The sequence below is a fragment of the Salvia splendens genome, chromosome 8 (genome assembly GCF_004379255.2).
Source record: "Salvia splendens isolate huo1 chromosome 8, SspV2, whole genome shotgun sequence".
In the NCBI taxonomy this organism is placed as follows: Eukaryota; Viridiplantae; Streptophyta; class Magnoliopsida; order Lamiales; family Lamiaceae; genus Salvia; species Salvia splendens.
The window spans coordinates 2323695-2336726 of record NC_056039.1 but is presented as its reverse complement, the minus strand read 5'-3'; the positions used below and the strand labels follow the sequence as shown (position 1 = coordinate 2336726).

At 35.7% G+C, this 13032-nt stretch overlaps 1 protein-coding gene across 1 annotated transcript; it reads right to left on the bottom strand.

Annotated features, from left to right (window-relative positions):
* Nucleotides 1-6232: 6232 nt before the first annotated feature.
* LOC121743010 (protein argonaute MEL1-like) lies at nucleotides 6233-12238 on the bottom strand. Its single transcript, XM_042136182.1, has 22 exons — nucleotides 11649-12238; nucleotides 10889-11088; nucleotides 10461-10610; nucleotides 10234-10367; nucleotides 10041-10147; nucleotides 9833-9936; nucleotides 9408-9546; nucleotides 9210-9326; nucleotides 8999-9109; nucleotides 8850-8921; nucleotides 8653-8772; nucleotides 8426-8573; nucleotides 8205-8335; nucleotides 7962-8099; nucleotides 7724-7866; nucleotides 7593-7655; nucleotides 7445-7508; nucleotides 7215-7350; nucleotides 7051-7124; nucleotides 6862-6956; nucleotides 6759-6790; nucleotides 6233-6671 (listed from the first exon to the last, which is right to left on the bottom strand). The coding sequence occupies exons 1-22, from the start codon at nucleotides 12099-12101 to the stop codon at nucleotides 6487-6489; spliced, it is 2916 nt and encodes a 971-aa protein (XP_041992116.1). The 5' UTR covers nucleotides 12102-12238; the 3' UTR covers nucleotides 6233-6486.
* Nucleotides 12239-13032: the final 794 nt, after the last annotated feature.

The following is a 13032-nucleotide window of genomic DNA, read 5'->3' as shown; positions in this document are numbered from 1 at the left end:
ATATAAATATTATAATAATATAGTTATAATTATGATAAATTTAATTATAGTTATTTATTATACTGAAATTAAGTATGATTTATAATTTTAAATTATTTTTAAAATTTTTTATTTAATAATAATAATAATAATATATTGTATTAAATATGTAAGAATCCTAAAACTGGGAAAAAGAATACCTAAGAAAAGCTAGGATTTAAAATCTTGGAAAGTTGTACTAACTTTCCTTGTTCTCGGAATTCTGATTACTTTCCCAATTTGATTAAAAACCGAAACAAACACATGAATTTAAAATGTAAGGAATTAGATTGCTTTCTCAAATAGAATCCTTGCCACCACAGTTTTGGACAAAATATTAATATTATTTTCAACATATTGGAAGTAGGAGAATAATGCGATGTGCTATTGATATATCACAAACCCCTAGGTCCAGAGAATTCGCTAGATCACATGGTCTAGGAGATCGTGGAACCTTCAGAATTCGGTCGTTGGACACACACTTTTCCGCTTCAAAAACCTCAACCCACTACACTATTGGCTAGTATAGAGAAGTAAAAGATCGATCCCACGGGGACGGATGAGTTAGCATGCATTTGGAGGGTTTTGGGAGGGTTCGATTGCTGCCACGCAACAAGTGGGTCGAGAATTTTAAACTACTGGACTTAGGAAATAAAAGTTAACTACTCTATCTACTGGGTCCAGGAAACGGGTGCGTACGGCACATGCATGACTCAAAATGTAAAATCAACTTGCGAGACAAAATCAACGAACTGGAGACTATACTGACTTTCCTAAAATGACCGAACAAACTAGCACAGAAAATGGAGACCAAATTTCCCTAAGTGTCCAGGTTCTGGAAAAGCAACAGAAAAGTAAAAGGACAAGGCAGAGAGAATAGACAGGTCGCAGATTTGATCCTAACTACTAACAAACTTCATCTTTTTAGAAATCCAATCGGGAAAAAAGAATAAAACAGAGTAATAAATATCATAAAAACAGAGCAAGTTCCGGATCTGAAATTAAACAAGGAATTAAAGGCTAAACTCAACAGATCTAAACTATTGGGCCTAGCAGATGCGAGAACAACAGTAAAAATGCCATAATCACGCAGATTCAATTCACCACATATCAGATCCACAACTCTGACTCACAATCCCTTCCAGATCCAACCGATCCAAACCCAACAACCTTCAGATCCAGGAACATGAACTTCGATTCAAACAACCACTCAACAAACAACCTCAGATTCGACCAATCTCAATTCCAATGCACAGTCAATTGCGAAAAGCATCCAAAATCAGTAGAACAACATCAAACATCAGAAACCATAGGAAAACCATAAAGTGAAACTGTCATATCCACGAGAACAAATTCCAAAACACAAAGCAGCCGCCGAGCTTCCGGCAAGGAAGTTCACGACGAGAATAAACAACGGAAACTTCGCCCTCGTGAGGATGGTGTTACACCACAGAAACTAGCTAGGAACCACCACGGTAGCCGGAAGTCACCCCATAAGTGCCAAGTGCGTGTGAAGTGAAGTGAACTATGATTCGAGAGTGAAACTAAAGAGACTAAGTGTAAAAGATCGAAAAAATGCTAAAAAGAAGGCTCCTCTTCTAAAAGGGGTCGTCCCTTTATATAGGCAGCAATCCCTAGGGCACTCCCTCTTCATAATTTGTTTTTTTTGCCCTTCATCCTTATACTTGCTCCTTGCTCCATTTTTGTATTCTGCCAGAGTTCCTTTTCATTTCCTCGGTCAGGTAAATTGTAAGCGTTTTTCACTTCATTTTCCTCCTTTTCTCTGCCCCCTTGTAATTTATATGCGCTTCCTAGGTCCGGCAGATTTTTCACGCACCTGAACTTAGAAACATACATTAGTGCACCGAAAACACAGAGTTTTTATCTAAAACCAATGCATGAAACGTATCACATATCATTCACACTAAACATATTTTAAATGACATTTGTATTTTAGTTGATCTTTAAGTGGTAACTTAAATTACGAAGAATTGATTCATTTTGCAGTTAAACGATTCTCGAATTAATTTTTTTAAGTCATGGATTCACGGATTCAAATCAATATATAATTACAGAAGTTAATAGGATTATATATTAAGGTTATATCCATCGCAATATACACATGTATGTGTAACTAAAATATCTAAAATAAATTAGATAATTTTTTCAAAGTAGAGTGCATTTCTTCAAGTATTATTCAATTTCAATAACAAAAGATTAATAGAATCATGGTTTTCTGAGAGAGGAGATTTCGGGATTTGTCGGCATATAGGTTGCATATAGCTCTACATCTTTAAATATTTATTAATATTTTAAAAATATATTTAATTTACTTATTAATATTTTATGCGACAAATAAAAAGTAAATAAAATATCCATTTCAAATAGTTAACTCAGTTTATACATATCTTTATGCATTTATTAATATTTTTCAAAACTTAAATGAATTTGAACGATAAAAATGTTAAACATTCTATTTATTTAGCATTTTTATTAATTTCTAGTCAATATATGTTTATATACATAAAAATATAATTTAAAGTCGATTATAATTTTGACATGATAAGTTAAACAAAAGGAAAATTTGAAGAAACGTTATAGCCCAATATTAATTTATGGATAGAAATAATATCCATATCAAATTAGGATATGGTTAAGAGATAAATTGAGAGAGGCGCCTCAGTTTGTTTCTCGGCCTTCTCTCTAAACGAAATCCTCTCTCTCTCTATATATATCATCTTTCAATTATTCCGATCACTACAAGTGAGAGTATAAATGACTACAGCGACATGCCTAGGGTTGGAACGGTACGGTATACCGCGCGCCGAAATGGTCATACCGCATACCGTACCGTACCGTGCGGTATGACCAAAAACCATACCTTTACCGTACTGCTTTTGTCGGTATACCGCAATTGCGGTATACCTAAAAGTTGGTATACCAAAATTTAGATATCGTTACCGTACCGCTTTTGTCGGTATACAGTACCGTGATTTCGGTATATACCGCAATTGCGGTATGATGTGGTATACCGTTGTCGGTATTTCGGTATATTTTCCCAGCCCTAGACATGCCAACATCCCAAAGATAGAGAGAATTCAATCATGCATGCATTGATTCACAATGATAATTTCTACATTTATTAGTATCATTTGGTTTCCCCATGTCTTAATAATTTAATTTTATTACAACACTACAATGATAAGCTTGTGAACGACCAGTTTGGTATGCTAATAAATATTACTATCAAGAAGACATTTCATAAAACTTAGATAGTTGGAATACATGGCTACGTCCCCGACCTCTACCTATTTATTGATTTCTCCTAATTTCCTAAAAAAATACAGAAATTACTAAGTTCAAATAGCAACACATTCATGATCAATTTAGCATGATTTAAATTTTGGTCGTGCGTAGCAGATTTTCCCCTCGTGCGTGCAATTGCACTGAAACAACAAAGTCAAAACTAGTTTAACAAAAATATTACCAAAGTAAAGTAGATTTGCAATAAAATCACAATTAGGTCCCACCAATTCAACAAGACTAGTTTAAATTTTTTTTGTTAATCCAATTTTTGCACATACCGATTCACCATTTTTACTGTTTAAATCTCAGTCATGCTACTGCTGCTTAAATTCATAAATTTAAAGAGCACATATTAACAAACTGCAAACTCAGAAGAGGCAACTAAACCATTTCGCCTGAATATTAACAAATTTCATATATAAAAAAGTAACCTCTATTGTGCTTTTTTACATTTCAAAATATTTTTAAAACTATAGAGCAAGAATTGTAGAGGCACTCAAAAACCAACCTCTTCAAAAAGAGATTATATCCATCAAAAAGCCTAATGTTTCTAGTTTAGGCAAAAACTGAAATGTTTTTCAGACAAAATATATATGTATTACCATCAATACCAAATTAAGATAAAGAATATACAAGCCAATTTAAATGAATAAGAGTGCCAATCAACATTTCACAAAATAAGGCAGAAAATTCCCATATTGATGAAACTAGTATCACCACACCACACGTGATACGCACGTGCCATATCATTGTCACGTGCTATTACACATTTGCAATAAAATCTACAGATATAAGAACCAATTTACGTAATCTTTAAACATAAAAATTGTGTAATAACATTTTATTATATAAATAAAAACATGTTTGAAATAATTAAATCTAAAACTTTTTTAAAAAAATAAAAAAGCTGGTTATAACACCTTAAAATATCTAATACAAACATAGCAATAGTACATCAATAACTATATAATTCAATATTAGATCTTTATTAATTTGACTGTTATAAAGATGAGTATCAATTTAACCATACAAATAAAAATAAAGATATATGTTAAAAAAATTAAAATATAAAAAATTGAATTACAAATACCAACAAAATAATAAATTATACCTTTAATGTATAAATTATAATAGTAATTTTTTCATATAATAAATAATTGCAATTAATATTTAAAAATAATAATAATTTACTTATTAATATTTTATGCAACAAATAAAAAGTAAATCAATTTATACACATCTTTATGCATTTATTAATATTTTTCCACACTCAAATAATATGCATATCACATTAAACAAGCAAAAGGATTAGATGTAAAACATCACATCCTTCACATTGTCTTTGATCTTAGGCAGAGGTCCAACCTCTCTGTTCCTCTCCCGAGTAGCGCCCCGACCAGCATCAGAAGCCGATCCACTGTCAGAGAAGTCAGTACCTTCAATATTGTAACTAGTGAATGAGCATTTTGGTATTCATGTTAGGTCTTGCCTCTGCCTATGGTATCATGCTGATAAATACTAATATCAAGACATGTAATAATCTATTTCATAAAACTTGCTAATATAAAGACATGTAATAATCTATTTCATAAAATTTGACAGTTGGAATACAATGGTAGAAAGAGTCTTGTAACTCCAAGTGTGTGACAGTGGAATACGATCGATAAGGCAAAACAAAATTTCCTTGTCAATCATATTCCCGCAGCGAATGTGTGCAACGTCCCCGACCTCTACCTATTTATTGATTCCTTCAAATTTCCTAAAAAATACAAAAAATTTAAGTTCAAATTGCAACACATTGTTATTCATTATCAATTTTAGCATGATTTAGATTTTGGTAGTGCGTAGCAGATTTAATTCCCCCCGTGCCAGAAGTGCGGCGCACGTGCAATTGCACTTAAACAACAAAGTCAAAAACAGTGTTTGACTGATGAGACATGTTCTTGATATAGAAAGTAGAAACTACTGCTGCATCTCCTATCTGTTATGCGAGCCTTCAGGCCTCTTGAGTTCTGCACCACATTCTGGCAGAGCTCGGCTCTCTGAGTTTGTTTCGAGAATCTAGAGATCGATGACAGCTAAAACGTTTTGTTACAATCAACGACAAGTAATTGTCTGATCTCATCGACGAACTGAAGAGTATGTTTGATTTTATGATTTGCGTTTTGCACATCATTCTTCCCCTCCAAAATTTAACAAAAATATACTACCAAAGTGAACAAGACTAGTTTTTTTATTTTACAGAGAATCAAATTATCCCTTCGTGCATGCAACTTGATTTTCCCTTTCGTGCAAGAAGTGCGAAGCCCGTGCAAAAATAGATTGCGAACATATATATTACAACTAGTAAATGCAAAAAAAAAGAAACATCTAACTCAGTAGAATATTAACTTTCATATCAAAACGTAACCCGATTGTGCTTTTTTCATTCCAAAATATCTTAAAGACTCTATACAGAGATGCAGAGGCACTCAAAAACCAACCTCTCTTAAAACATGAAATCAAAGCCTGATGAAGATTCTGAATATAAATTCATCACAGCAGGTACAATTTCACTCAAATCAAAGCTCACTGACAAAACCAAAACCGTGGATACCTTATTGTCTTTTCAGCAAAATTTATTGTCACTCTTTGTCATAAACTCAAATATGATGGTATACATTATACATATAACTAATATAATGATTCAATTTAAAAAAATTTGTTATTCCAGTTTTTGCACATACCGAGTCATTAATTCGACTGAATCTCGGTTATGCAGTCATGCTGCTGTTTAAATTCACAAATTTAAAGAACACATAAAAAAAATGCAAACTCAAAAGACATCAATTCGAATGAATCTCAGCCATGCTAATGCTTAAAGTCACAAGTCCAAAAGAACACATTAATTAACAGCAAACTCAGAAGAGGCAACTAAACCATTTCCCCTGACTATTAACAAATTTCATATAAAAAAAGTAACCTCTATTGTTCTTTACATTCCAAAATATTTTAAAAACTATATAGAGCAGCAAGAAATGTAGAGGCACTCAAAAAAACCTCTTAAAACAGAGATTATATCCCATCAAAAGCCCAATACTTTGAGTTTAGGCAAAAACTGAAATGTTTTTAAGGCAGCATCAGACAAAATATATATGCATTACCATCAAACAAGCACAAGGATCAGATGTAAAACATCACATCCTTCACATTGTCTTTGATCTTTGGCAGAGGTCCAACCTCTCTGTTCCTCTCCCGAGTAGCACCCCGACCAGCATCAGAAGCCGATCCACTGTCAGAGAAGTCGGTGCCTTCAATATAGTAACGAGCTCGGAAAGCAGCTAGATGCGCATAGTACGCTGGTGGAACTGCAAAAACCAAGGTAGATGGTAATTTAAGAAAGATTACAGAAGACAGTTGAAACTCGATCACAGAAAAAAACAATGAGTACTGACCTAGGGACACCGAGCGAGTACATCTGGCATACCTGAAAATGAGAAGAGTCGTTAGAGCAATGCAGCATAAATGTGTTCAATGTGATTTAAAGACAACACTCACGTATAGCACAAGCTGTTTGTCAGCATTTGCAGACCATCGGCTGTGAACGCGTTCTCATCATAGAGGACATGGTAGTGGGTGGGGCGGCTTGTACCCTGCTCGGAAGCAAGCAACAGATGAAATAAATTTTAAAAAACGAAGGCTACACATATAAACGGATTAAAAGTCAGCACCAGAAGAGTTTTAAACCTGGATGCCAGCATGGCTACAGAGGTAGAAATCGAACTCAGTTGGGTGGCATATCTTTGTGTCGACAACGGTGCCTAATCAGGAGAGAAGGCAAGCATTGTTATACAGAGGAATAAGAAAGGTGATTAAACCTGTAAGGATATATCTGACAGCATAATTGATACCAGGAAGAATGTTGCCGCTCCTATCGGTGTTATTCCTATCATTGTGATTAGCAGCAAAAAGACGTGTATGATGCCTCTTTTGCACGACGATAAAAGTGACCCTTGGCATGTAATTTTCCTCAATAGAGTTGCAAGCCTGAAAAGCATCATTTAATCATCATGCAAAAATAAACAACATAAAAAGAACGATGATTTCGATGGAATATCTAAGAAAGCACAAATAGGCATACCTTCCTTATTGCCTCCATTTCATGAAGAAGGACCTGACTGAATTGTCCTTCACTAACCCCATCCCTACCATTTCGATAATCAGCAACATAAGTTTACTATAATGAAAATAACACCAGATAGTAGAGTGAAGGCAAACATCAACCAGACCTGTAGAATATGAGCCTGTGAGGTTTAAGCTTAGTGGATTTGTAGAAAGCCACTAAATGCTCTCTGCAAAATGTGAATACATTAGTAGGGAAGGAAATAAATAAGAAAAAAAGTCAGAGTGGGAAACTAACCTAATCATTCCACCATGGATTACTCCCCTTTTAGGATCCTCTCGCTTGTGGTAAAGATCCTGAATGATTTCTTCCCTGTGAGCCTGTGTAGAAACGAGTGCTCTATACTTCGTTACTTCGGGCCAGTCAGTTGAAGCAACAACCTGCACACAATGAAATATGATGAGCCAAGTATTTGTATGAATGATAACCTGTTTTAATAGAGCAATGAGATTGGTAGAGTAAGAGGTTACCATACCGCAGCTATAGAGGGACTCAAATCCTCTCCTGGTGAAGGATGAGTAACATCTGCTCCGAATATAATAGTGGGTCGATCGCTGAGATAAGGAAACTTTCCCTTCACGGCCATCTCCAACACGCTGTTTCGACCTCCAGCCTACCAAAATGACAGCAGCAAGAAGACAAAACGAACAGTAAATTAAGTCAGGAGATGGTCTTTTGTAAATTCATGCAATATCTATAGATAACTTTTAAGACAAACCTTTGCATTTATTTTAAGGGAGACATTCTCCAAGTATTGCTTATATTGATTCCCGGGTTTCGATACATTCTTCGGTAGACAGCACTGTGAGACAATACCTAACTCCGTTTCACAAACTCGTTTTATCGTCCCTGCAAAGAAAAAAGGAAATTGTATTGTTAAATCACACAGTACAGTAACATTTCATATGAGGTTTCAGAATCAAGTCAAGGTAGATTAACCATATGATCCAGTCATTTCAGGCAAAATGACAATGAGCAACTGGAGTTGTTTTCCAGCCTTGGAACTCTCGGTCTCAAGATCAATCAAGGCCTTCTCGATCGGGCCATGCGCATTGCGAACAGGAACTAGAGGTCTTTGATTAAATTCCTGAAACAATGATTGTCATGGTTTAATTGCCACTTTATAATTAGATCGACTACAGAATAAATCAGGAAGAAGACCATACCATCCCTCTACTGCAACACATATCAATCAAATCATCACAAAATTGGCCAGCATGGTTACTATGCATCCTTGAGAAGTTGATGCAAGCCCAAAACTCAACCTTTCCTCCATTAACCATTTTCTAGAATTATCAAAGCTTTAGTTAAATGACTATTATTAAACATTGTGCTCAATAACATAAACGTAAAAGAAATTTACCTTGTCAATCATGTTCCACTGCCCTACACTTGGAGTTACCAGACTATTTTTACCAGTCTCGTGATATTTCAGCTGTCAAGTTTTATAAAATGAAATATTAAAAGTCCTGATATTTGACAAATGACAACAAATATCCATTAGTATCATACCATAGGCGGAGGCAACACCCGTGCATCTACAGATACCATCTCAGACCTAACATTAATGCCAAATTGTCCGTTCACAAGCTTATCATTGTTGTAATCATTTTTACGAACCATCTGCAGATAAGTATTGTAAGTATTGCTTGTTCACAAGCTTATAGAAACATGGAGAAACCAAATGATAATATATATAGCAATCATCATTGTGAATTCATGCCTGGAGGATTGAACTTTCTCTATCCTTGGGGCGTTGGCATGTCGCCTTCAATAGTGCAGTAACTTGTCTTTCATTCAATTTTCTAGAGAATCGCTGACCCTCAACAATCTTACAAAGCTGTTAAAGAAAAAGAATAATAGTACTTAACAGAGAACATAACTTAAGAGAATTAATAAGAACACAATTATAAATAAATACCTCCATTGGAAGATAAATGGGTTTAGTGTCACTGCCTGCCTGAATCGCTGGCAAATTTGGATAGTCTAGAGAAATACTGTACTGCTGACTGAAGTATTGTGCAACTGAGATCTGAGCTTCCATTCCATCCATGGAAAACCTGTATACAATGTCCGATAAAAGTGAATTTAATTTTCCATTTTTCCAATAGAACAACAATGAAAACAATAAGCATTTAGGATTACAGGTCAGCCCCAGATAGGTGCTGAGTTAGTATAATAAGTGAAGGTGGGTCAAACAAATTTAGTAGATTGATTGAGCATCTTATCAGCACAAATTCTAAAGGAAACATCAGAATTATTTAGACACAAAATGCAACCTACAATAAAGCACTCCATAAAAGCCAAGTAAGAATACACTAGAAAAAAAGTTTAGATAAAGCTCACATCAACTGCCGGGTGGACATGGTTGTGATGCCTGAAATCTTATGGCGTCTGATTTGACCTAGATGTTGGGTCTCCACCCGTACACCCTTTAAAGCTTTTTTGACCTAGAGAACATGATGTTATTATCCACACAAGATCAATGACATAAGATAAAGCAAAGTCGAACAAAATTAGAGTTTCAACAATTAAAAATTAACTTAACAAGAACCTTTATGCGATCTTGGTCAGATAAACCCCTAGACAGATCTTTGTTGATATGTTTTTGAACATATTGCGAGACCCTAATAGGTTCAAAGAATGCCCTAGCAGACATATCTGCAAGAATAAAAAAGCCAATTAAAATCAGTTCACGACACACCATAAAATCAAGTGCAAAAGTCCCATAAGAATGAACTGCATACCAATGTTGAGAGACAGGCCCATCTGTGTAGGGCGAAGACTTTGATAGAAGCCTTTCCAATACATTAGACCATTTCCTAGCTCTCCTATATCACCCAGCATAGGCGAGAAAAATGACCTCCCAACCACTGCGCAGCTGAAATAAGAGGATAGATCATGATTATTGATTTACACGGAAAACCAAATACTTATATGAGAGAGTGTCACTATTTTGAGCGAAAAATGGCACCTGTTAGAAGGATTCTGCCTCAAAACCACATCAAATAATTGCAGGGTTTCCTGTGGCAGATCCAGTTGCCTGCCCAGTATGAATTGCTGTAGGTGATGCAGGTCTACTTTGGCAGCGAATTTGATCGACACTTTGAACTTGCGCTCTCTCCTGCATGTATGCATGACATTCTAAGTAAGAGGCAGCATGCATTGAAGCAAAACATAACACAGTATCAGCCCAAAATTAACTGTAATTTAATTTTATAACAGTGTCAATATGAATTAAATATATAAAAGAGTCATTCCACATAACAAAAAAATCTAACACCATTGCCACTCAATCTCCATACATACATAACAAATGCAGATTATGCAATATTTGGAATAAACTCAAGGATAGGACTGACAGCACCAATAGGCAGGATATTATTGTTAGCTAAACTTTACCTCGACTGACTATCACCACTGTTTAGCTCAACCACAAAATCTTTTGATTCAAAAGGCAACTCGCCAGCAGCGTAGCAACTTTTACTTCCATCGTATGCGAGCATCCTCTTGCCTAGATGCGAGTCTTTATAGTTTGTAACAAGCTGGTTCAAAATCTCTCTACACACCTTCTTAGATGTCACTTCAGGAGATATTGAAACCTGCAAAAGTCATTGACAAATACACATACTAATCAAGATGCTAGGTACACTCAATCACTCACATCTGTTCAGAAAATTCAGATTGAACTAGTATAACAGTAAAACTGTACATGCGTGTAGTGAAAATATATACAAATACATGAAAATTATGGCCTAGCAAATGTGAGACTATGCATTTATTAAAAAGTGAAAGCAAAAAAATACACAAAAAAACTTAACTCAACAAAAAACAAAAAGAACGTTATAAGAATGTCTGTTGAAACGTTGTGAATAAGAAACAACTCAACGAGGACATATAAACTCAAAAAATATACACCAGAAAAAAATAATTAGAATTCTACAATCAAAAGGTGAAAACACATGTGACTATGCATTTATTTATTAAAGACTGAAAGCAAAAAAATACACAAAAAACCTAACTCAGCAAAATCACAATGAACATCAGAAGAATGTCTGTTGAAACTTTGTTAATACGAAACAACTCAACGACGACATATAAACTCAATAAACATACACGATAAAAAACAATAGAATTCTGCAATCAAAAGGTTCCAACTCACATCGTAATGGCGCAGATCTCTGTTTCCGATCTCCGTGAGGAAGTGATTCGCCTTCACCACCACTTTCCGGCCGAAGCTTCCAAATCCAGGCCTCTGCGGATACCTGACCGCCTTCGACGAAGCCGGAGGCAATTCCGGCTGAACCGGCGGAGGATTCGCCGCCGCCGCCGGAGGTCTCTGCGTCTGAGGAGTCTGTGATGAAGATGCCTTCAGCGTAAGCTTTTGCTCCATTTCGTGAGACAACGACGCCGCCGGCTCCGGCCGCGACGGCTGAGAAGGCGCCGCAACGACTGGTTGCGGTGGCGCATTGTAGCCACCGGCTCCGCCGCGACCTGGTCCCCCGCCGCCGCGCGCCGCCTGCTGGCCTCGACCGGCGTCTGGTGGTCCTCTTCCGCCTCCGACGCGACCGCGTCCCCGGCCTCCCCCTCCTGATCGGCCTCCTCTTCCGGACATAATTTCAGCAATTTCTCACTCTATAAAGTACTCACAAATTTCGGAGAGAGTAAATGTGAGTATGAGAGTGGGAGAGATGGAGAGAAATCGATGTAGGGTTTAAATAGAGACGTTCGCCTTCCTCTCTCCTATCTTTTTCTCTCTGGAATTCAAAGAGGCGCTATATTCCTTTTATTTCCATTTCATATCCTTTAATTTAAAATTTTCTCCCAATTTTCCTAAATTAATTTTTCTATTATTTCAATATTTATTCCCTTCAAATTCGTCTCGTTTATGCCGATCACTATTGTGTTTGTAATTTTTCGGAAAAATGCAACAAATTATAATAACGATTGGCAATGTCAGGTTAGTCATTGATTAATACTCAACGAAGGGGTAAATAACATGTCAAATCATACCGAATAAGCCACAACCCATTAAATTTAGAGGTTTGTTGGGGTTAACCACTAGTTTAAGCATGAACCAGCATAAAAACATGTCGGGTTATATGGTTCACAAATATTCAAAGTATTGCTTGGGCTCTTAGATAAATGAAGTTGGTCGGATGAATTTGTTTGTGAGAAGCTTAGCTCATATATAAATACTTCTATGATGAGGAGTTGATTAATTGAATTCAATTCAAAGACTTAATGTTTATCCTAAACCAAGCTTAAACAAGTAATTAATATCAAGATAGGTAATTAAATTTAATTTGTTTGAAGTCTCTTATCTTAACCAGGGACTAAGCACTAAGCAGGGTGCGAACTGGGCTGCGCTTGATTTTCCCTCTCTTTTTCCCATTGTTTGACTTCATCTTCCTTTAATTTGTACGGATGTCATTTTCCTTTTATTCTTTTCCACTTTTCCCTTCTCTTTTCTTTAACTTTACTATATATCTATTACACGGAGTAACTTTTTTTTTGTAATAATATACTTGTTTAAAATTTTAATG

Coding starts and splice junctions, on each gene's coding strand:
- LOC121743010 (XM_042136182.1), bottom strand. CDS start 12,101: ATGTCCGGAAGAGGAGGCCGATCAGGAGGGGGAGGCCGGGGACGCGGT. Junction 9,547..9,832: donor ATGTCCACCCGGCAGTTGAT/GTGAGCTTTATC, acceptor CATTGTATACAG/GTTTTCCATGGATGGAATGG. Junction 7,351..7,444: donor AAATGGAGGCAATAAGGAAG/GTATGCCTATTT, acceptor GATGCTTTTCAG/GCTTGCAACTCTATTGAGGA.